The sequence below is a fragment of the Clarias gariepinus genome, chromosome 11, assembly GCF_024256425.1.
Source record: "Clarias gariepinus isolate MV-2021 ecotype Netherlands chromosome 11, CGAR_prim_01v2, whole genome shotgun sequence".
NCBI classification, from domain to species: domain Eukaryota; kingdom Metazoa; phylum Chordata; class Actinopteri; order Siluriformes; family Clariidae; genus Clarias; species Clarias gariepinus.
The window spans coordinates 10,889,376-10,915,458 of NC_071110.1; the positions used below are offsets into that span (position 1 = coordinate 10,889,376).

Genomic DNA, 26,083 nt, shown 5'->3' on the forward strand with positions numbered 1-26,083 from the left:
TAAGAAAAAAATAAAAATTTAGATTATTTGTTCCACATCCCATTCGATCCATGTGGATCCCCCATCACATATTTTGGCGCTGTATATGTGTGATTGTTTGTGCGCGTATGTGCTGTGTATGTGTGTGCGTGTGTGTGAAGCTAAAGTGAGAGGAGAGGAGGAATGACACCCTCTCCCTCCCTTCATATTACACGTTACCCTTCCTCCTCTCTTATTTGAGAGGGGGAAGGACCTCTGTGCGGGATCTCACACATTAACAGAAACACTGCCTTTTCGGGAAAATTAACAAGAAACATCTCTGACACTCGAGTGCTCACACACACTAACAGACTTACTGCTGTAAACTAAAAATAAAACAAATTAACCTGCACTCACCTTTAAAAGGAATGGTTACAGAGCAGTGTTTCTATTAGTGTGTGTGTGTGTGTGTGTGTGTGTGTGTGAAGGCGAGAATAGGAGGGGTGTGTGTGAAGGCGAGAGGAGGAGGGAAGGGGCACGCTGTCCAATGACACGCGCACATAAATCAGTGCAGGCTGAGAAAGAGAAAGAAAATGGATATTTAACCTCTCTAATGAGACTTTTTTTTTGCTTTACATGCGCGCACACAAATCCGAGGTTCCACTGTATTATTTATTGAAGTAAATGTTTTATTTTTTATATTATTTTTAAATAATTACTAACATCAGTTGTTTATCAATTTTGTTAAAGTTACAGTATGGATCCACAGTCGAAGACACTGCTCTGCTGGATTTGTCTTCAGGGTACAGAATAACATTTATTATTATATGGTTTATTCATTTGCTTTTTCTTAAATTCTGCTGCCAGTAAAAATATGGGTCTACTCCCACAGTGATCTTTGCCTCTGTTTTGTCGGATATGTGGAAGGCAGAAGTTGAACCAAATATAGAGGCACTTGTCTCATCTTGTGTTGTGTTGCCCTGTAAGTTTAATTACCCTGGCACGGAGCTTCCTAGCTCTCGGCTGAAGGGAATCTGGCACGAAAAGTCAGGCAAAAAGCGAAGAATTTACGACGAAGATTCTTTAAACATCGCCGATAGCTTCAAGGATCGCACAAAGCTAATTGGCCGACTGAGTGAGAAAAACTGCTCACTGGAGATAGATGATGTAAAAGACCATGACAACGGCCCATTCTGTTTCAGAATTGAAATTCCAGGTAGAGATAAATTCTCCTTCGTGGAGCAGTGTGTGGACATCATCATGAAGTGTGAGTTTTGTTTTGGAATTGACTATTTTAGATTTTTTTCTATTTGTTGATTTCCCGGAAATGAGCATTTAAATAGTGATGCAATAAATAAAATTCACCTGCAAAAACGGGATATATATGAACAGAGGAACCCTGGATTGTGAGCGTAATTCGTTCCAGAAGCATGCTTGTATATCAAAATACTTGTATATCAATGCAAATTTCCCCTTAAGAAATAGTGAATAGTCAGATTTTTATTGTATATAGTATATGTATATAGATTATACATTTCACAACATTAAAAATATAAAAATAATTATTACAAAATATAAAGTCAAAATTGAACCTGCACTTTTCTCTATACAGTAAAAATAAAACCTGCCAGATAAATGTTTCTGTAAGTGTGTTTGTGCACACACACGCTGTGTGTGTGTGTGTGTGTGTGTTTGTGTGTGTGAAGCTAAAGTAAGACAAGAGGAGAAATGACTTCCCCTCTCCCTTCCTTCCTCTTTTGAGAGAAGGGAGGACTACTGTGTGGAACGACTTTCACACACACACAAACACACACACACACACACACACACACACACACACACACACACACACACACACACAGAGACTAACGGAAACACTACTTTCGGGAAACTTCTTTAACAAGGAACCTCTCACTCATGCGTGCACTCACGCTATCGGAATCACTGCTGTGAAGTAAAAATAAACCAAATTAACCTGCAGTTAACCTTTACAAAGAATCCCACCAGACCATTGTTTCTGTTAGAGTGAGTGTATGTGTGTGTGTGTGTGTGTGTGAAGGCGAAAGGAGGAGGGAAGGGGCACACACTCTCTAATGAAACTCACACACACACACACTAATGGAATTACTGCTTTCTTAGAGAGAGAAACTGAATCTTTAACAAGGAACCTCTTTAATGACACATGCCTTTATTTTACTACTTTATAATAAACAGTAAACGCATGCGTGAAAAGACATGTGAAAGAATGACTTTCACACACATACAAACACAAAATAAATAATGCCTTAATAAATAATGCCTTAATAAATAATGCGCGCGCACACACACACACACACACACACACACACATGGTCACAGTGTTATAGTAAACAGTACAGAGAGACGGGAGTATAAGAGACGATTACCCACAATTCTGCAGCACAAGAGAGAGAAGAACCATTGATTCAGTTGTGATTATGTGCTGCTCTGCATTAAAATAAGACTTGACAAAACAAGGCAAAAATGTTTTAAAATTTTAGCTTGTCCTGCGGAACTCTCGCAATCCATGGTTCCACTGTATATACTGTATATATAATAATTATAAAAAGGGGATATGCAAGTCAAAATGTGTGGACATCTTTTTTATTTAAATGCCAAGGAAATTGATAAAAGCATAAAAAGTAGGGATTGATTATATTGTATTCTTTAAAAGATTCAGTAACTGTTAATGACTCTTTTGCAATACCGTTAACAATAACTCAAAAACTCAAAGAAAAAAAAAACATAATACATGATAAGTGGTAAAAAGAAACTTACTTAGCATAAATTTATCTATAATTCCCCAGTTAAATCCAGCAATACTGGACCACCCCATCCATCCAGGCAAGTTCTTTTTAGTTTACCGCATGGACAGAACAGTGTCTATCAGTACACAGTAAAAAGTAACAGTAAACTATAACAGGAAACATCAGCTGGTGTGATACTATGAGCATTGTACCTCCATGCTCCTGTACACTCAACCTGACTATCAAATGTCACTGTTTCCACAGTACCTATAGCTGTGCTCACTGTGGCAGGGGACTTTACTATTCCCAGTCTTAAACATGCAATGCCCTACCTTCACTGGTAGGTTCTTGGACTTCACTCCACACTCCAGCTAAAATGTAAATAAAAACTTAAATAGGACACACTGTTTCAGAAGGAGGTTGTGCACTGGAATGCACAAGTTGATGGCCACTTTGCAGGAGTGGTGTCCTTTGCAGTTGGTGTCCCCCCAAAAAAACAAACAAACAAACAAACAAACAAACAAGCAAACAAACAAACAAACAAACAAAAACATAATCAAAAACATTCTCTAAATATGGAGATTAAATATCTGATTATAGAGATAAATATGTCTGGGATCCTCTGAGTTCTCACACTGCTACAACAGGGATCACTTATGGGAGTATGGATGATTAAAAGGCCATGTCATACACAGTAGGGAGGTGAATAGGGGCAACAATAGAAAACTAGAAGTGGCTCTGTGGCAGATACTAAGAGTAATAACAGATGATAAAAAACCAACACCCAGAAAAATATGGATGTGTCTATGAAGCATGAACAGATTTTCTAGGCATGTTTCGAGGCTATAGCTAACAACCTTACAGATGAGATAAATGTTAATCTCTCTAGTGTTGCAAATAGCAGCATGCATGTGGAGAGTGTTGGTACAAAAAATATGTTCATCATTTCAAAGTGTGACATGAGATCAGTCTTAAGGAGAGTGAACACCAGAAAGGCAACTTCCCAACATGCCAAAGTAACCCCAACCTGCTGCAATGATTATCATTTTGTTGAAAAGTATGCTTTGATAAATTGACATGCATATTATTTTCCTTTATGGTAAATTATCTTCTTAGACTAGAATACAATAACTAGCCAGCTAGTTCTAGCTTTAATATCATCGTTAGATTCATTAGTTTTAAAGTTATTTAATAGTAATGCCACTGCATTTTGTGCACAGCTGAACCTGACAAACCACATCTGGATAAAGAAGAGTCCTTCGTGGAGGGAACACCTGCCATCTTTAAGTGTTCTGTCAAACACACCTGTCCCACTCACCAGCCAACTATTGAATGGAGTCGTAAAGATGTGAAAACTCGTTCATCCTATAGGGACCAGGGCCATGGAGCATGGGAAGTGGAGTCCCTCCTTACCTTCACCACCACAGAGCAGGATGATCACACAAACATCACCTGCACTGTCACTTATTATGGTGACAGAAAAACTGCAGTCACTAGCAAGATATATGTCAAACGTAAGACAACATACTGTAGGTTGTTTTTTTCTAATGAAAGATGTTTTTTTATGATTGGCTTGTCAGGAATGATCAAAGAATATTATAATAATTTCTATAAAATGGGTTGTGGGGAGTGGTATCTCAGTGTGAGTCTCTCTGAGTTACTGATCAGAAGGTCGATGGTTCGAGCTCTGACTTCACCAGGTTGACGCTGTTGGGCCCTTAAGCAAGGCTCTTAACCCTGTCTGCTCCAGGGGCACCATATAATGTCTGACCCTGTGCTCGGACCGCTGCTTACTAACAAAAGAAGCTGGGATATGCAAAGAATAAAGCATGTCACTCTGTAGTAATGTATATGTGACGAATAAGGCCTGAACTGAACTGAGCTATTATACATCCTGGTTGACCCCAGAAGAAAAAATATACTGCAGATATTGGCATCATTTTCCAATAGTTAAATTAAGTTGCATGAAAGTTATAATTTGACTATTGTTTTTGATGTGAAATGCATCTTTATATGCAGCCTAGGCATAGCTTGTCAATAAATAATATGAAACAGGTTACAGGAATGAACATTATATAATATTAAAAGACAAATTATTATGCGAATTATTACTTTATATAAACAGTGCCCTTAAGTAAAATGTAAAAGTAAAAAGTAAAATTTTTTGAGTGTATGTTTAAATGTAAATATTTACAGCATCTTAAACAATTTGTATATTGTAAAAAGCTGATAATTTTAATAATACAGCTTAGAGTTCATGAAAAGAAAAATCCAGCATAACAAAATATTAGAATATTTGATTAGATTAATAAAAAACTAAATACAGAAATTCTAAAAAAATTATGTTCAGCATGTCATGGAGGTGATCAGTCTGTGGTGATCTAGTTGCTTTGATTACAGCCTTCAAATATTGTTGGGACCAACAGCAGCAAATGACACCTCAAACCATTACAGATTGTTCGAAACTTCACACTGAACTTCAAGCAACTCATGTTCTGTAGCTCTCTACTCTTCCTCCAGACTCAGATTTCATCATTTCCAGATGAAATGCAAAATTTACTTTTAGCTGGACTTTGGACAGTCCAGTTTTTTTCCTCCTTGGCCCAGATATGCTGCTTCTCACGTTGTCTCTGGTTCAGGAGGGGCTTATACTTGTATACTTGGAATAGGTAGTTTAATCAAACTCAAAATGCAAAATTCTAATGTTTTGGGATACTGGATTTTTTATGGTTTTCACGAGCTGTATGATATTCTATTTGTCAAAATGCACAGCATATACAGTTAGGTCAAAACATTTTGGAAGCTTTAATTCAAGTAATATTATATAAGGTATTAAAGTCAATCCTTATGTTTGTAATTATTTGCCTTGTTATAATACTTATGAGCTCTCAACATGGGCCAGCATATGAAAATTACTGTAATTCCTGAATGGGTAATCCCCACACTTTTGTCTTACACCTTGAATTAAAGTTGAAAGTCTTGACCTTGCTAACATCTTTAGTATTCCAATTTCAAATTCAATGTGATGGTATACAGAGGACAAATGGCAATTTTTAAAAAAAAAAATACCTAACTGTATATACTAACATAACATACAGTGGTGGCGAAAATATTAAAATGAAAGTAAAATTCAATGTTTTAATGACAATCTTGATTTAAAAAAAAATAATCATGATCAAGATCAAAAATCATACATATATTTTTTATGCACTGAAATTCTTCTAAAACATTAATTTTTTTAGTACAAAATCCCTTATTTTTCAAATTAAAATGAGTCAAATAAATGTCTGCAGTATTCTACTAACTGTCGGTTGCTGCTCATTACTGAAAAGAGAGCAGTTACCTGCCAATATGCATATTCAAAACATGCATTTTAGATAGAAAAAACAACAACAAGTTGTTACAGTACTCATGCCTAAATTGAGCTAGAAAGCGTCTAGCATCTAACATAACATTTCATTGCACCCTTTGGTCGCAGCTGTTGGTTGCCAACTCTGCCAGTCCACCGAAGGATATGTATTTGGTATAGCAAAATAACTGGTTAAATAAACAAACAAAGCATAATCTGTAGATAATAAATGGTATTTGTGGAACTGTTGTATAAAAGCAAATATCACACTCAAGGGTTGCCTTTGTGCCTACAACCACATTACAGCTGTGCGGATAACAGCATAGCAGCACTCCTTCTCATGTAATATTACTTAATTGTTACATATCCAGGTCTTTACTGTTTTTTCAATTATATAGCACAACTTTTCAGCTACGCTTAAACTAATGAAAGAAATCACCTGTTTTGTTTACAGGGAGTATTAATTCCTAATACCTTTGGCCACCAGTGTATATACTTCGATTAGCCATAACATTAACCCCACATAAATGTAACATATTAACATTACAGTACCAGTCAAAAGTTTGGACACACCTTCTAATTCAATAGACCTAAAAAAAATACCAACTGACTGTTCTTGTTTATTAATTAAATAATTTCATGTTTTATTTGATAGTTTTGACATCTTATCACAGTATTGTTCTAGAATGTAAAAAACAAAACAAAACATTTAAATAGAAGGTGTGTCCAAACTTTTACAGCTGGTGACATGATCATGGGCATTCGAGGCTTTTCTATGCTTGTGGTCATGAAAGGTCAGCACATCAGCATCCAGTCCCATAGAAAAGCCAATGCAGTCCTGAATGTACTGAATCACTAATTCTGTGACCATTAATAATTCTGCTTTTTTTTTTAGGTAAAGAAAACTACTTTTACATCATTATTCCTGTGGCTGCTGTGCTCGGAACCGTTGTTTTATTTGGACTGGGTTGTTTTTTTGTGATCAGAAGATATAAGTGAGTCTAAATGAAGCTAAACATTCTTAACTGATAAAATGTGCATAATGTATTGTTGCATGTTACAGTTATATACAGTATACATTTTAGATTGCAAGTATAATTAGTTCTGGAAGCATGCTTGTATATCAAAACATAGATCATGCTTGTATATAACTCATGTTAGATGATAAAAGAAGCATGAGTAATAGAAGCTACTGTGTTGGACAACTTTAACTCTAAATTTAGCTCGTTTTGCAAAACACGTGCAGACCAAGTAACTCGCAATCTAAAGTTCTATTGTACATTTAATACATTAGTGTTGTTTTTATGCATTTTATGTATCTCAGGGTAACATCGGCCAGGAATTCATTAATTTGTTCATTCACCTGCAGTGACTGAATTATCCTAATCAGACATAGGGTGAATCCAGAATCGATCTGAGGTTTGAGATAGGAATACACCCGGAATGGAACAACAGTTCATTACCTTCCACCCAAACACCGACCACCCCCTTAGTTTACATACTTTGTAAACTAATTTCTGGTACTTTCATTTTATCTTTAGGAGACAGATCCAAGGGCTCCAAACTAGAATTCAAATGGGTATGTAATTTATTAATGTAAGTAATACATTATTTATTAGCTTTTAACATAGAAAACATGGCTAAGCTGGTAATGTTTTTTAGTGTTTGTGATTTGATTGCTATTCTGGCACTGATTTATGGTTCTGGTGAAAAAAAGGATAAATGTGTGAAGGGATTTTCAGTGAATAAGATAACATAGTTAATAACAGTAAATAACAGTACATGTCTAGCTAACATTTGAATTGGAATAAAGTACAATTTGGTGCAATTGTATTTGCATTCATATTCAAGAAGTTAAAGGAATATTCAATTAAACATGCTCATGCAAAATAAATAAATAAATAAAAGTAAAAATCTATTTAAGAGTATTAAATTGCTCGCATTGAAGTAAGATTTGGCATAAAGATCTCCACTACTTAATTTGTATTAATAATTCCCTTATAAGGGGAAGGTCCTTTCATTCTCCTTTTAGATGTGCTTCTGTTGACGATACCCACATGTGCTTTAAATTCTTGCCACATGAACTATATAAAAGTTTTATAATTTTGTCTGCTAAAAGCTTGTGGCAGAGATTATCTTTTTTTTTTAAAGTTCATATTCAAAAAACAATACAGTACAGTTAACAGTAACAGTTGATGTAAAATTGACTTTTTATGTGTGTATGTGTACTGGCATTTAACCTAAATATATTACACTTTATGTAATGATTGTTGTGGTTGTCTCCTGTAATCAGCAGGGCCAGATCAGTGGACTGAATAAGGAGCAACAGATCCTCTATGCAGACTTAATTGTTGCTTGTTTATATATCACTTCACTATAAATGTAATTTCATATTAGAGTCATATTAGATGAACATTAAACCATGTTTTTTTAAACATGAAAATATAGAGATTATTATGCAATTAATATATGTTCAAAATTGCAAAACATATTCTACCATATGCAGTTCTCAAAGACTACATGACATTGAATTGATGTGGCAAAATACAGTATGAGCATATTTGGACATTACTGATATTCTTTAGAAGTTATAACGCAAATAGCATCAGCTGTACACAAATTGTATCCTTATATGTCTTAAATGTAACCTTATGTGCCTTTTATTGATGCTTGTCTTGCTTTTTCATGTTTTGATATGTTTGTTGCTTTATAAACATCACAGACATCATACTGTAAACATCACAACAATGGCGAAGGCATTTTATGCAGATAAAGACTCTTTACTTTTGACCTATTATTGTAAAAAATAGTAATAAAGTGATGACATATTTGGTGTTCAATATATATATACTGTTGTACCTGATCCTTTTTTTGCTTTGAAATACTTTGGAAAGGATTTGTCATTGGTTATTCTTAAACTATATTGGAGATGTCAAAAAACATTTGTTTTGTTGAATGCAGCCAGTTACTTCCCCCCAGTTGCTACTAAGTTTAGCTTGTCTTCAGCAATGGCTTCCATTTCTTCACTTGGAATTGGAAAGTCTGAATCACAACCTACCTTGTGCCTAATAAAATATTCCTATATGTAGAAACTTCCCCATGCTGTCCTATTTGGACCTGCTGTAATTTAGGAATTCAGAAGCAAGCGTTCCCCCTTTCCCTTGAATTTATTTCTGAACTACGGATTCCATGATCAGTTTCAAAAATTGTATTTAAGTACAAGTTATTGTGAGGTACAGTCACACATTCCTTATTGTCTTAATTAGAAATGTTGGACTGTAAACGGTCTGAAATAGGGGTATAATGGCTCAGAAAACTCACAGTTCTTGGATTTTTAAGTCACTGACGTGATCCAGAAGGGGTTGGATGATTTTTCGCAAGATAAAGTACATGAACCTTTACTGTCAGAAAGAGAAGATCTTTGCCCTTTTCAACAACTGCTCTAATGCTAATTTCTCATTCTTTTTTTATTTATCACTTACAGGATAGACAAGGAACTCTTGGTTTTAAATGAAAATAACATTGAAGATGTCCAATGTTTACATAAAATAATTATATACATAATTATATAAATAATAATAATAATAATAATAACATCATAATTATCTTAATAATAATAATAATAATAATAATTATTATTATTATTATTATTATGATATTATAAATGCAGAGGGTTGTGTCAGGAAGGGCATCCGACGTAAAAACATTTGCCAAATCAATGATGCGAATCACAAATATTATTTCCATACTGGATCGGTCGCGGCCTGGGTTAACAACTACTGCCACCGGTGCTGTTGACTAGTACAGAGAAGGTAACAAAGAGTGCAAATTCAAATTTTATGTGTCACATTCACAGTCATACACATTACGATATGGAGTGAAATGCTTACAGGACTGCCAGTGTGTCACAATTCTTAGGTCGGCTTGAGTGTTTGCGTGGCATAACTGCAGAGGCGAGCTGGCGGTTCAATAAAAACTTTTATTTAACTCAAAACACAAAAGTAAAGCTCTTTCTTTTGAGCACTTCTGAAGCTTTAATGTAATAGCTTACAAAAACACAACCGACATAAACCATAATTGTAATAACAAAAGCTAGACGCCTGACTGATGTTCAGTCAGGCTATTTAAAATTAACTTAATTACCTTCCTCTGTTCAGGTGAATGCCTACGTCACCTGACCGAGGTGTAACCTGGGAACTGAAGTTCAACCCAAACAAAACTACAAAACATAAACCAACAAAAACAGTCTTTGGGCGCTTTGGCGCCCTCTAGGGGTTTACATCAGAGGTCACCTTACACAGTGACCTTAAAAAATAATAAAAGCTTGTGCATCTTCTTTGTCTTTCGGCTGTTCCCTTTCAGGGGTCGCCACGGCAAATCATTTGCCTCCATCTAACCCTATCCTCTGCATCCTCTTTTCTCACACCAACTAACTTCATGTCCTCTCTCACTGCATCCATAAATCTCCTCTTTGGTCTTCCTCTAGACCTCCTGCCTGGCAGTTCCAACCTCAGCATCCTTCTATTGATATATTCACAATCTCTCCTCTGAACATGTCTAAACCACCTCAATCTGGCCTCTCTGACTTTATCTCCAAAACATCTAACGTGGGTTGTTTCTCTGATAAACTAATTTCTAATTCAATCCATCCTTGTCACTCCCAAAGAGAACCTCAACATCTTCAGCTCTGCTACCTCCAACTCTGCCTCCTGTCTTTTCTTCAGCGCCACTGTCTCTAAGCCGTAGCATCACTGGTCTCACCACTGTCCTGTACACCTTTCCTTTTATTCTCGCTGATACTCTTTTATCGCACAAAACACCTGACACTTTTTTCCACCCATTCCAACCTGCCTGTACCCGCCTCTTTACCTCCTTTCCACACTCTCCGTTGCTCTGGACTGTTGACCCTAAGTACTTAAAATCCTGCACCTTCTTTATCTCTGCTCCCTGTAGCCTCACCGATCCTCCTGGGTCCCTCTCATTTACACACATGTATTCCGTCTTGCTGCGGCTAACCTTCATTCCTCTGCTTTCCAGAGCATACCTCCACCTCTCCAAATTTTCCTCCACCTGTTCTCTGCTCTCGCTATAGAGCACAATGTCATCTGCAAACATAATAGTCCATGGGGACTCCTGTCTTACCTCATCTGTCATCCTGTCCATCACCAGAGCAAACAAAAAGGGGCTTAGAGCTGATCCTTGATGTAGACCCACCACCACCTTGAACTCTTCTGTCACATCTACAGCACATCTCACCACTGTCTTACAGCTCTCATACATGTCCTGCACCACTCTAACTTTTGTGCCACTCCAGACTTATTTAGACAACACGACAGCTCCTCTCTTGGCACCCTGTCATACGCTTTCTCTAAATCAAAAAAGACACAATGCAACTCCCTGTTACCTTCTCTGTACTTCTCCGCCAGCATCCTCAAAGCAAATACTGCATCTGATGTACTCTTTTTAGGCATAAAACCATATTGCTGCTCACAAATGCTCACCTCTGCCCTTAACCTAGCTTCCACTACTCTTTCCCACAGCTTCATTGTCTGGCTCATTAGCTTTATACCTCTATAATTGCCACAGCTTTGCACATCTCCCTTGTTCTTAAAAATTGGCACCAATACACTTCTCCTACATTCCTCTGGAATCCTCTCACTCTCCAAGATCTTGTTAACACTAGAAGCGCCGGGCCAGTGTCACCTACTAAAAACGCGGTTCAGCGGTCATTTGACCGCCTATTGTTTTGAATGGGAAGCTGCTGCTGACACACAATGATCGCTAGATGGCGCTTTCACCCAAAGCAAATAGTTTAGCTCCAAGATCAACTTGCACTTGGACAATGCGCCATTCATTCCCGTGTTGATAATAAGCGGTATCTTTTTTTCATATTCAACTGAGAAAACCTACTACAGAGTCTCTAAGAAGAGAGAAAAAACAAGTCAGAGGGAAAAAACAAGTCATGTTTGGAATTATAACCCAAAGTTTTTGACTTTTTTCTGCCGTTTTTTCTCCTCCTTTGTCCATCTAGGGGCTTCGTACTATAACAAAAAGGAAAGCTCTACTTAATTTTATATCATATGGAGAAAATGTTATTAGTTTGTTCATTCTATTTGAAGCTTCTGAACGTCTCGGAGCAGCGATTTAGTTCTGAACTCGCTTCCGTGAAATTATCGCTAAAACAATATTAAATTTGAATAAATCAGATCTACTACAGCAGATAATAAACTATGCTATGTCATAACCGAAGCAAACACAATGAATATGTCTCGTTTCGTTCAGTGTTGCTAGGCAACGGACCACGCGCCTAATCGGTTCACTTGGCCGCGGTGTATTATAAACCTGCGAATTGTTTCACTGCTTATGTCCACTGAATGAGAACTAAATCAAAGATTTCGGTAACTACACTGAGTGTAACATCTGCATAGTGACACTAAACAGCTGAACAACTTCACTTTTCCGTTTACCTCTGAGAAAAAAAAGCTGTATTTTGTTTGTTTATATGTTTATAAAAGTACACGAAGTAGGCGCGCGCACGCGCGCACACACACCTCCCCTGAGCCCTCGGTCAACATCTAATGACCGTCGATATGCAAATGAGTCAAGACGTAGCCTAACGTGGTGTCGGAGAGGAAAGACTTTGAAGCAGTTTCAGCGTTTTTCAGTTACAACAAGCACAGCGATGAGTCCACGTTGTTTCACTGGTTATGACATAGTGAACAACTAAACAGCTGAACAACTTCACTTTTCCGTTTACCTCTGAGAAAAAAAAAGCTGTATTTAGTTTGTTTATATTCAGAGTAACACCTTCCAACCACCTCTCATAGTCTATTGTTAGTTTTAATGATTTGGCTGAAACTAATTATCACTACATAAGTACCCCAACACCATTGATCATGAGTTTCAGCTGAAACTAATTCTATACATGCAACAGAAAATGTAGATGCAGATTCCAAATGTATAAAGATACATGCTATATTTGTGTGTGTGTATTCGATGCATGCTATATATATATATATATATATATATATATATATATATATATATATATATATATATATGTGTGTGTGTATGTGTGTGTAATCGAGGCTGGCTCTATTCAGGGGCAAGAGGGGCAGCGCCCCATCAACTAAATGTCTGCACATGTTAATATATTCCTAAAATTAATATATTACAAGTTGATAAACTGATCTGCGGTAGCAGAGAAATCCGCTGAAAAAGGGACACTACACAATACGGTATTAGATGTCCCTCATGTCTCTGTCCCTCTGCTGTGCGTATTCATTCACAGGCTGCAGCGCGCGCTCACACACACACACCTCCCCTGAAGCAGTTGCGGCGTTTTTCAGTTACAATGTCAAATGACCGCTGCTTGGCGCTTCTAGTGTTAAACAAACTTGTCAAAAACTCTACTGCCACCTCTCCTAAGCACTTCCATACCTCCACAGGTATGTCATCAGGACCAACAGCCTTTCCACTCTTCATCCTCTTTAACGCCCTTCTCACCTCACTTCTACCAATATTTGCTACTTTCTGTTCCACAAGAGTCACCTCTTCTACTCTTTGTTCTTTTTCATTTTCCTCATTCATCAACTCCTTAAAGTACTCCTTCCATCTTCCCATCACCCTCCTGGCATCTGTCAGTACAATTCCATCTTTATCTTTAATCACTCTAACGTGCTGCACATCCTTCCCATCTCTATCTCTCTGCCTTGCCAACCTGTACAGATCCCCCTCTTCCTCCTTACTGTCTAGCCTAGCATACAAGTCCTCATATGCTCTTTGTTTGGCCTTTGCCACCTCTACCTTCACCTTACTCTGCATCTCCCTGTACTCCTGTCTACTCTCTTCAGTCCTCTCAGTGTCCCACTTCTTCTTAGCTAGCCTCTTTCCCTGTATACACTCCTGGACTTCCTTGTTTCACCACCAAGTCACCTTGTCCACTTTCCCCTTACGTGATGATACACCAAGTACCCTGGCTACACTCTCCCCTACCAACACTTTGCAGTCACTGATCTCTTTCAGGTTACATCGTCGACACAAGATGTAGTCGACCTGAGTGCTTCTGCCTCCACGCTTATATGTCACCCTATGTTTCTGCCTCTTCTGGAAGAAAGTATTTACTACTGCCATTTCCATCCTCTTTGCAAAGTCCACCACCATCTGTCCTTCTACATTCCTGTCCTGAAGACCAAACCTGCCCATCACATTTTCATCACCTCTGTTCCCTTCCCCAACATGTCCATTGAAGTCTGCACCAATTACCACTCTCTCACCTCTGGGGACGCTCTGCATCACTTCATCTAACTCACTCCAGAATTGCTCCTTCTCTTTTAACTCACATCCTACCTGTGGGGCATAACCACTAACAACATTGAACATTATTCCTTCAATTTCCAGCTTCAGACTCATCACCCTATCTGATACTCTCTTCACCTCTAGAACATTCCTTACAAACTCCTCTTTTAGGATAACTCCTACTCCATTTCTTTTCCTATCCACACCATGGTAAAACAATTTGAACCCTGATCCTAAGCTTCTAGCCTTGCTACCTTTCCACCTGGTCTCCTGGACACACAGTATATCCACCTTTCTTCTCTGCATCATATCAACTAACTCTCTTCCCTTCCCTGTCATGGTCCCAACATTTAAAGTCCCTACTATCACTCCTAAACTCTTGCCTTTCCTCTTCTCTCTCTGCTTACGAACACGCCTTCCTCCTCTCCTTCTTCGACCAACAGTAGCCCAATTTCCACCAGCACCCTGTAGGTCAACAACACCAGTGGCGGTCGTTGTTAACCCGGGCCACGACCGATCCGGTATGGGAATTATATTCTTGATTCGCATCATTGATTTGGCAAATGTTTTACGTCGGATGCCCTTCCTGACACAACCCTCTGCATTTATCCAGACTTGGGACTGGCACAAGAAGGCACTGGATTGGGCCCCCCCCCTGTGGTTGCATTAATAAAAGCTTGTGCATAAGAAAATAAATATGAATAAAAGAAATACGTTAACAATAAAATTAACTAGTAAAATATGCTATACAAGTAAAATATACTGTAATAAAAGAAATTCGTTAAAATAAGATTACCTGGTGAAATGTACTGTACAAAGTAAAATATACTTTACAAATAAGAACAGAATATCAATATAGAACAAAATATCAATATAACAAATATAGAAATATAGAAAAGAAAATAGAAATAGAAATTTGTCAAAAACAGAAATTTAGAAGTTTGAAATCACTGGGATGTGCAAATATGCATAAAAAGTGACTTTGTAAAGTGTTTTATTTGAAGTGATTTGTGCAGAGGTCCATAGATGAAATATAAATATGTAGAAAATATAAAATATAAATTTGTAGTGCAAAGTGTGCATAAGTGTGTCCAAAGTGGCCATGAATGTCCAGACAGTGTTGTATGTTACAAAAAGACGGTATTAGTCCTGGGTTGTTTTGTGGTTAAGAGACCTTATGGCCTGCGGGAAGAAGCTCCTCCTTAGTCTCTCCATGTTGGCTTTCAAGGAGCGGAATCGCTTCCCAGACCACAACAGAGACAACAGTCCATTGTTGGGATGGCTGAGGTCCTTGCATTGTGTCTTTGTAGATTTAGAGAAGGCGTACGACAGGGTGCCAAGAGAGGAGCTGTTGTGTTGTCTGAGTAAGTCTGAAGCGGCACAAAAGTTAGAGTGGTGCAGGACATGTATGAGAGCTGTAAGACAGTGGTGAGATGTGCTGTAGATGTGACAGAAGAGTTCAAGGTGGTGGTGGGTCTACATCAAGGATCAGCTCTAAACCCCTTTTTGTTTGCTCTGGTGATGGACAGGATGACAGATGAGGTTAGACAGGAGTCTCCATGGACTATGATGTTTGCAGATGACATTGTGCTTTGTAGCGAGAGCAGAGAACAGGTGGAAGAAAATTTAGAGAAGTGGAGGTATGCTTTGGAAAGCAGAGGAATGAAGATTAGCCGCAGTAAGATGGAATACATGTGTGTAAATGAGAGGAACCCAAGAGGAACGGTGAGGATACAGGGAGCAGAGGTAAAGAACAGGCAGGTTGGAATGAGTGGAGAAGTTTCAGGTGTGTTGTGCGATAAAAGAGTATTAGCGAGAACAAAAGGGAAGGTGTACAGGACAGTGGTGAGACCAGAGATGCTCTACGGCTTAGAGACAGTGGCACTGAAGAAAAGACAGGAGGCAGAGTTGGAGGTAGCAGAGCTGAAGATGTTAAGGTTCTCCTTGGGAGTGACAAGGATGGATAGGATCAAGAATGAGTTCATCAGAGGGACAACCCATGTTAGATATTTTGGAGATAAAGTCAGAGAGGCCAGATTGAAGTGCTTTGGACATGTTCAGAGGAGAGATTGTGAATATATCAGTAGAGGATGCTGAGGTTGGACCTGCCAGGCAGGAGGTCTAGAGGAAAACCAAAGAGGAGATTTATGGATGCAGTGAGAGAGGACATGAAGTTAGCTGGTGTGAGAGAAGAGGGTGCAGAGAATAGGATTAGATGGAGGCAGATTCGCTGTGGCGACCTCTGAAAGGGAACAGCCGAAAGACGAAACACAATTGTCATCAATTGCCACAATTTTGTAGGTTTTAATCAGTTCAATCAGTTGTTAATCAGCTGACTTTTTGTACATTTCACTGTCAGCTAAAAATAACACCAAAGTAAACTGGAAACTTGTTGTGGCAGCTATAGCTCAGTCAAACTTTATATAAATAATGCATTGTAAAATATTGGAATATCATGGAAAAGTTATTTTTTGCATTTTAATAAAAAAATTAATCTCATACATTGTAGATTTATTACACACAAAGTAAATAATTTCAATCCTTTTTTGTTTTATTTTTGATGAGTATGGTTTTACAGATAATTAAAATTATTTTTTTAAATCCAGTATCTCAAAATAGAATGCTCTGCATTATTGACAACCAGATTGCTTGGAAAGCCGGCTTTTATTTTTAAGACAGGTGTTTCTTCGTCTTTGTTTTGACAATACCCCATAGATTCTCTATGGGGTTCAGGTCAGGTGAGTTATTACTGAGTGAAGCTCAGTAATATCATGGTCAGCAAAGCAGTGAGTGGTAGTTTTGGCACTGTAAGCAGGTGCTGAGTCTTGCTGAAAAAGACAATCGGTATCTCAGTAAAGCTTGTCAGCAGATATAATCTAAAATTCTCTAGTAGACAGCTGCATTGCCTTTGGACGGCTGTGGCGGCTGCTAGCTTTTGAAACAGGGGAGGCCTATATTAGGCATCATAAAATTCATTATGTTCTTTGCACTTTTTATGCCTTTTGTATGCCCTGTCAAAGTAACCTAGATCCTCAAAACCCACGTTTGAACAACACATCCCATTCCTTGAGCAGGTTTCCTCAAGAGGCATGGCCAACAGTACATTTTCTGTCACAGCACTTCCAGTTAGCCAGTTCACCTTGTCATACCAGGAAAGCTGAAAAGACTTGTTATTTTTTCCTGATTTTTGCACCAAATCAATCTTGAACATTGGTCTGCCTTGCCGTTTAATTCTGAGTCTCTTCTCGTAAGGAAGACTACTAAATGGTTTTGCCAAAAGCAGGTCAACAATATTAGCACCGTCTGCGTCTGCCATTATGCCATTATGCTTGCTAGCTGGCTAGTTTTCCCTTCCACGAGCTACTTTAATTATATGAACGAACTAACTTTACAATGCTGAAACAATGAGCAAAGTCAAGAACGCTATAATATGTTTTTTTATTATTTAAAGAATGATTTGTACAAACAAAAATGGTTTATATTACCAGCAAACAATACAGAGTGCAGCAGTTCTTTGTACCATTTTACCTGCAAATCCGCATGGGACTGAACTCGAATGTCTGTAGCGCTGATGTATACTTGCTGTCATTTAAAAAAGGGGTTCCGCCCGTTAAACAGCTCCTCCAATCATCATGCAGCAGCCCAGCGTCCTGGCCCGCCCACTGCTCCATTCACTCCCAGAGAAGCTGAGCTTCCATGAAAGTGACGATTTTGGTGCATTTATCCAATTACCGTCCTGCTTTTCTGCAGTGAAAAAAGCTCCTCTGTGCTTGTCCATAGAGCTCCAGTGAAGCTGGGCTTCAGGAGTTTTTTTTATCGTGCTGTGCTGCATGAAAATGTCAAGAAAATTGCGTCAAACAATCTACAATAAATACCTGATTTTGAACGAGCTAGTCATGAAGTTGAATGCGTTCTAGTGCACTTTTATTAAAACCAATATAAATACGACAGTGCATATATGAGCATTTATTTTCTGACATAGTAGAGAAAGCGGAGCTTCCCTTGTAGTCTTAAAGCAGCCGCCACTGCTTTGGACTTGATACAACACAGAGAACCAGAACCAGTAGATGACATGGCACCCCAAGTCATCACCCACTGTGGAAACTTTACATTGGACTTCAAGAAAGTTTTTTTTTTCCTGTCTACTTTTCCTCCAGATCGCTCAGCAACATTTTTTCTTCTAAGCTCAGATGAGATGCTTTCGACACTGCCTCTGGTTTAGGAGTGGCTTGCTACTACAGTAGAAATGCAATAATTGTAGCCTATTACCTGAAGTTGTCTGTGTGTAAAGGGCAAATTGTTGGTAGAGTAACACTTCCTCTTTACAAAGGACCTGTATTATTCAACAGTCTTCATTATAAGTGGAGCACTTTCACCATCTTTGGACCTTACTCCTGAATCCTCTTTGAAACCATGTACTGTAGGTCAAGCTGTTACGTCCAGAGCCATGGGATTTTGTTGTTGTTGCTGCTCTCTCTCTCTCTTTGTGTTTCCCCGCAGAACCAGAGACTCTTTTGAAAGAGAAGTGAGTGTTAATTTCAGTTGTCCATCATAAGTTTTAGTTTCTAATATTTTGCTTTTGGGTTAAGTAGGGAGGTGGGTGCCATTTTTGTTTTTAAAATACTTCTCTTGTTTACGTTAGCTTAGAGAGTTAGTTTATTCTTTTGTATTTTTCTTTTTCTTTTTCTTTGGAGTTTGGGCAGTTGGGCTAACAGTTAGTTGCCTTATGTTTGTTGTTTTTGCCTTGCCCACTCATTAAGTTATTACTCCTTTTTTCTTTTGTTGTTTTGTTAGTTGTTTAATACTCGTGTAAATAAAAACTTCTCTTTTTGTTGCAATTGGTTGTTTGGGTCATGTTACCCCATCCTGGGGTCAAACTCTGGAGTTTTATTTGCCACCACACACCATCTCACCACCAAACATTTATTTCTGTTGCTGTCTACCTACATTAAGGCTGTAACAAAGCAAAAAAATAAAATAAAATCTAATTAGGCCATGGGCAGTAAAGTTCAAAAGTTCATGCACATTAAAATAAACTAGTTCTTGTTTATAGTTTACAGTTTTGAACCAAGTTTGCAGGTCAAAAAAAAAACGTTCACTTTGATTTGTCACCATATTATTTTCCCCTCCTTCTACCCATCTATCCCAGTTTTTTCAGGGGTCAGGTATTTTTTCAACCCGCAGGTCCCGCTTTTATGAAATTATTTGGCCCGCCCCAGCTCGCCCCACACCACTGTATCTATTTTTACAACCCGCCCCGCACCCGCGACTATTAAATAGACATACTAGGCATTGTAATTCAAATGAAAACAGCCTTTATTTCAGCCTGAAAGTGCTTGGAAACATCGCCCTGTGAACTGGCAACAACATATGATTATGAATATGAACGATAAATCAGGTCATTGATAATAATGATACAGATTTTAAACATTTACAAAGCAGCATTTGTAATTTAGGATAAACTATATATAAATTTTTTTCATTTTAGATTTATATAGGGTGGCTTACAGTTTACAGCCTACGCTAAATAACCACTTACTTGTTTTTTTTTTTTTCATTTATCACACGGAAATGTTCATTTAGCGTTTTTACGTTCGCTGTGCAAAAAAAGAACGCTAAAATGTTAGATTTAGCAGCCTGACCTTTTTTTCTTTTAATGATGTAAATTCCCGACCTCTTGCAGATTTAGTACTGTAGATTAGAAAGGTGTTATATTTCGCAAAGTGGATTTTTTCTCTTCAGTAACCATAAATTCAAATCTTTAATTCTCCTCATTTATAATGCACTTCAAGTCACAGCTTTAGACATCTTGAAACACATACACACAGGATGCAGTAGCATGTATTTCTGTTTTCTGAAGGACTTAACACCCTTTAAAAATACACAACTGGGTTGTCGGCATGATTTTTGCTTGTACATTCTTCTTCTACAAAGACATCTGTATATTTGTAGAGTAGTGGCAGTCTGTCACTTAACAGATGTTCAACATACAACAACCAAAAGGTGAGTTGTTTTTTTCCCTCTATTTGTACAATTATATAGTCTCTTTCTAAAAAAGGGATCTCTCAGGGATCGAGGGCGGCATTCATCCAGGCTCTTTTCTGTTCTGGCACCTAGATGGTGGAATGAACTTCCTCTAGATGTCCGTACATCAGAGACTTTGACTATCTTTAAACGACGACTCAAGACGCATCTGTTTCTCCAGTACTTGGACTAACCCCCCTCCCCCCGAAAAAAAAAAAAAAAAAAACCTCAGTTGTGTTGGACTAATGGTACTTAGTTATTAACCTAGTTAACCCAGTGTAAGTATGTATCCAATGTTGTAAACATTAAAGCACTTTTTGTAAGTCGCTCTGGATAAGAGCGTCTGCCAAATGCCTAAATGTAAATGTAAATGTAATGTAAAAAATCTTTGCATTGCTGTAATTCTGTATTATATTTTTACATATTGTAACAGGTTCGACCCCATGTGCATTTGCGGCACCATAAAGCACGGACACGAGGCAAGGTCTTATGAAAAAAAGGATAATTTATTTAGGAAAAATAGGAAAGAAAAGGGTTAAAGGAGGGAGTATGGAAAGAAAGGAAAGATTGTGCACGTGCAGGTCCGGGGGCAGTGGCATGCTGGCTAATTTGTCTAAAGCTCTTAAAAATGGTGGGAATATCTAATCATATTAAAAGAAACCCACATATCATCTAAATTTAGCACGTAGAAGGTATTTTTTACATTTCTATAGATAAATGATTTTCTATGAAAGGCAGAGGAGATAGCAGATTTTTCCTGTAGCACAAACGTTACTCACTTAACATCAGTTAAGTGACAGACAGCCACTGCTCTACAAGTGCGGGGACAGCCAACTGGAAAAAAAGTGTATATAAAGACCATGGAGTTCTAAAGAAAATGTTGAGTGGTGCTTGCTGTGACAAAACACGGGCCTAGGGGTGTGGCTTGACAGCTTTACAATTGATCCTGAGAGACTGATTGATTTCTTGAGTAAAATGAGCCCACCTCCATGTTAGCATTTTGCTAGCATGATGCTAACATAATTAGCTAGCATAAGTTGATATCATAATCAAACATAAATTAACCATTTCTGCAGCTGACTAAAAACACAGGAAAAAGTAAATGTAAGGGCCATATTTCATTCTTGTGATTTGTTGTAATGTTTATCTTATTTCAGTTTAATAGGTAAGCATTAAGCATTAAGTATCATACTCATAATTTGTATTGTGACATCATTTCATGAGTTGTTCTGTGACATCATCCCACAGTTATGCAGTTTCATGTCTATCACGCACGTTAGTTGTTAGTTGTTGTTAAGACACGGAAGGATACAGAAAGGTGTGGAGCACACAAGCTTTTGACCGTGAGACAGTAAGCTAAAAGGAATACAGTAAAATAAGTTGTTGTAACTGTAATCTATCGAAGCTACAGAACACAGCAAGCGACTTGTCGTGACTACAGTGGATTTATGCAAGAAACTGTAACAACCGTTGTTTTTGATGTTGAAAATAAACAAGAGACAAAGAAATCAACGAAACGTCTGAAGTCGTCAGTGACACTGTGTAACAAAAGACACGCGTCAGAACTTGTGAATAACATGCATGTACATTAAAGTCAAAAGCTTGCTCCGCTGCGAAGATTGAAGTAATTGAAGTAATTTAAGAGTGTGAAGAGCGCGCATCGACTGCCAACGAGCAACCCGAAACCGAAAGCGATAAACGGACTTGGCTGCTTTAAATTTCACTATGTCAGACGGCGAGGACAACGCTGCTGTCGCCGAATCTGAGCATGTGATGGCGCCCGACGACAAGGAAGCCGCAGACAAGCTTCACGAACTAAAGAACGCCAGAGAAGGCAAGTGGAGTCAATTGACTGCATTAACTGGGGAATTAGAGTTGCTTATGTACGATGCCTGCAATCTGTATGACGTTGAAACCAAATACCATACGAAATACAAGGCGCTACTAGAGAACTTTGTTAAAAGCAATAGGGATGTGCGATTGCACCTAAACGAAAACGAACGCGAACATGATCGGCAAAACTGGTATATGTCTAAATTGCTGTGCGCCACAGAATTCAGGAAAAGGGTAGAGACGTGGATTACAGAAACTCAGAACCGCTTTAAGCCGCCTCAAACATTCGACGACGGAGTTTTACCAGAAGACAGTGTGTCAATGGTGGAACTAAGGATGCTCACGCCTAACAAGCACGGAAGCGTAGTGACGGCAGCATCCAAAAGGTCCTCAACATCTACAGCATCCTTAGCTCGGCTAAAACAGGCAGAAGCCGACAGAGCATCCTTGCTGGCCGAAGCAGCAATCTTAGAGCAACGGCAGGCGTTAGAAATAGAAGAAGCACAATTCCAAGCACGGTTAAAGGTTAAAAAGGAAAGGCTGGAATTCGAAGCAAAGCTTGCAAAGGTTAATGCAAAAATAAAAGTGTATCAGGGTTGTGAAGAACGACAAGGTCCTGCAAGACAGGACGTGACCATCGAAACGCGTGGTGCATGCGCTTCCGAACCGGAGCACAATGACCACTGCGACCACAGTTCGGCAATGGAATACCTTGAGCTGCCATCACGCCTCCGAGCAACCCACTTAAGCATGCCAGTGAGTGCCAAACCCATAATGTCAAGCACCCTAATGGAACGGCCCACCCAAGGTAACAAACACTCACTTTACAACACTGACATAGTGGAGCCTCAGGGTGGGATGCCACTTCAGGCAGATCTTACAGAAATGTTTGCAAAGAGTCAGAGGCAACTTTCCTTACCTCCGCGCAACGTTCCTTCATTCTATGGTGACCCTCTTGAGTTCACGTCCTTCGTAAGAGCCTTTAAACATGCCTTTGAAACCAAAACTGATAGCAATCTGGAAAGGCTGTTCTTTCTTGAGCAGTATACTAAAGGACAGCCTAGGGACCTAATGACAAGCTGCCAGCTCATGCCAGAACATTGTGGTTACACAGAGGCCATGAAACTGTTACATGACAATTTCGGAAATAGACAAATAATCGCTACAACGCTGATGCAAAAGGCACTCAACTGGCCGGAAATAAAGTCAGAGGACGGAAAGTCGCTGAAAACTTTCTCCCTGTTCCTAGTAAAATGTTACAATACCATGTCAAGCATCGATTACATGGATGAGCTAGACAATGCTACCAACTTGAGGAGTGTTGCCTCAAAACTGCCCTACAAATTGCATGGAAAATGGAGAAGCCACGTATATAAGTACACGGAGCGCAATCAGGAAAGAGCTAAGTTCGTGCAGCTGATGAAATTCGTAGAATGAGAAGCAAAGGTAATGTCCAACCCAGCAACAAATCCCCTCCAGGATTCAAGCAAAAAATGGAAGAAAAGAGAGGTAGCAGCTTTGCGACCGGCGTAAAACAGGTTGGTAAAAATCATAAAGACTCAATTATAATAAAGAGTAGTGGTGCATTGGTTATTAGTGCCTTCACTAAACCTTGTGCATCCTGTGAGTTTAACAATGAGACATATAAGGTCAAATTGGACTTTCTAAAAAAGAATGGATTCTGCTTTGGCTGTTTAGTAAAAGGACATTTAAGCAAAGACTGCACGAAGAAAATTACATGTCAGTTGTGCTCAAAGAAACATCCTCGCATGCTACACATTGCAGCAAAAGACACAGCTCAAGCGATCGTAAAGGCTGACGAAACCGAACCAGTTCAAACATTGCCTGTTACAGCGAGTCACGAAACGAGTGCGTGTATCGGGGCTGGAGATGACCGTATTTTCTCCATAGTACCTGTTAAAATAAAGTCCAAGAAAGGTAACAAGACAGTAGAAGTATACGCCTTTATGGACCCAGGTAGCTCTGCTACCTTTTGTACAGAGTCATTAGCAAGGCGATTAAACATACAAGGTAAAAAAATTGACATCATGTTAAGCACCATAAACGCGAGGAAACAAGTAGAAAGTTACGTGCTTACTGACCTAGTGGTTAGTAGTCTGGAAGAAAACACCTTTGTTGAACTCCCCAAAGTGTTCACACAAAAGAGTATCCCAGTCTCAGTGGAAAACATTCCACAACAGCACGACATCGATAAGTGGCCATACCTTAGCGAAGTAAAACTGCCTCACATTAATGCTGGAGTTGAAATTCTCATAGGTAACAAAGAGCACAGGCTCCTAGAACCATGGCGAGTGATTAACAGCAGGCACAATGGGCCATACGCAGTAAAGACCGCTCTTGGATGGACCATAAATGGACCTTTTCGAGAGTCGGTCGAGGAAGGCACATGTGACAATGAGCAAGTGAGCGTTGCAGTCAACAGAGTTTCCATCGAAAGCGTAGAACAAATGCTGATACAACAGTACAACCATGATTTTCCCGAACGGAATTGTGATGACAAAGCTGGGTTGTCACAGGAGGACTATCAGTTTTTAGACTCTGTAACTAACTCTCTGCAGTTTACCGATAATCACTTCTACATCGGTCTCCCATTTAAGAAAGCAGCTATTCAAATGCCCAATAACCAAAGCGCAGCCATGCAGCGCGCACTGAACCTCAAACGGAAGTTAAAGCACAACCGCTCCTTTCACAAAGAGTATTTAAAATTCATGAACGACATGTTTGAGAAGGGTCATGCAGTCAAGGTCCCCACACCCCACCTAAGTCGACAAGACGGGCAAGTGTGGTACATACCTCACCATGGTGTGTACCATCCTCAAAAGAAAAAGCTAAGGGTAGTTTTTGACTGTGCTGCCAGCTATCAGGGAATATCATTAAATAGCGAGCTTCTGCAGGGACCCGATCTGACAAACTCACTCATTGGGGTGCTCACACGCTTTAGACAAGAGGAAGTTGCCATGATGGCAGATGTGGAAGCCATGTACTATCAGGTTAGAGTTCCGGAAAAGGACACAGACTTGTTGCGTTTCCTGTGGTGGCCGAATGGAGACGTGAGTCAGGACTTGGTTGAGTATAAAATGGTCGTTCATTTGTTTGGTGCAAAATCATCTCCAAGTGTAGCTAACTTAGCCCTTAGGAAAACAGCAGAAGAAAACCGCAGCAATGCATCTGCCGAGGCAGTCAACACAGTACTTAAAAACTTTTATGTAGACGACTGCTTGAAGTCATAGTCATAGTCATAGTCAAGCAGTTGCGCTATATAGTAATCTCACCAAACTGTGCGCAAGTGGAGGGTTTCACCTCACCAAGTGGGCAAGTAATAGTCGTACATTGCTAGCTTCCATCCCTGAGAGTGAGAGAATTAAAGACATGAGGGACTTAGATTTGAGTAAAGACGCACTCCCTGTTGAGAGAGCTCTAGGGGTGCTGTGGTGTATTAATTCAGACACGCTCAAGTTCAAGATTAGTTTAAAAGAGCGGCCTGTGACCAGAAAAGGAATCTTGCCAGTCACTAGTTTAATTTATGACCCCTTAGGCTTCCTTGCACCAGTCATACTGCCAGCTAAGATCTTAATGCAGCAGTTATGTAAAGAGAGACTCGCTTGGGACGATGACATTCCCGAACAATTTATAAAAAGATGGAGGGCCTGGCTACACGAGTTGCATCAATTGTCTGAGTTTAGTGTAGCAAGATGCGTAAAAACAGTTGACTTTGGAGTCACAACTACAGCACAACTTTACCAATTCTCAGATGCAAGTGAAATGGGATATGGAGTTGTCTCGTATATTAGGTTAGTAAATGCTGATGGACTCACACACTGTGCATTCATGATGG

The 26,083-nt window shown here is 39.0% G+C and overlaps 1 protein-coding gene across 1 annotated transcript; it reads left to right on the forward strand.

Annotated features, from left to right (window-relative positions):
* Positions 1-831: 831 nt before the first annotated feature.
* LOC128533301 (myelin-associated glycoprotein-like) lies at positions 832-4,634 on the forward strand (the record flags this gene model as incomplete). The annotated part of the gene is made up of 2 exons (XM_053507541.1): positions 832-1,225; positions 3,944-4,634. Coding segments are annotated over 2 exons (879 nt in total), but the record flags the coding sequence as incomplete, so codon positions are not given.
* Positions 4,635-26,083: the final 21,449 nt, after the last annotated feature.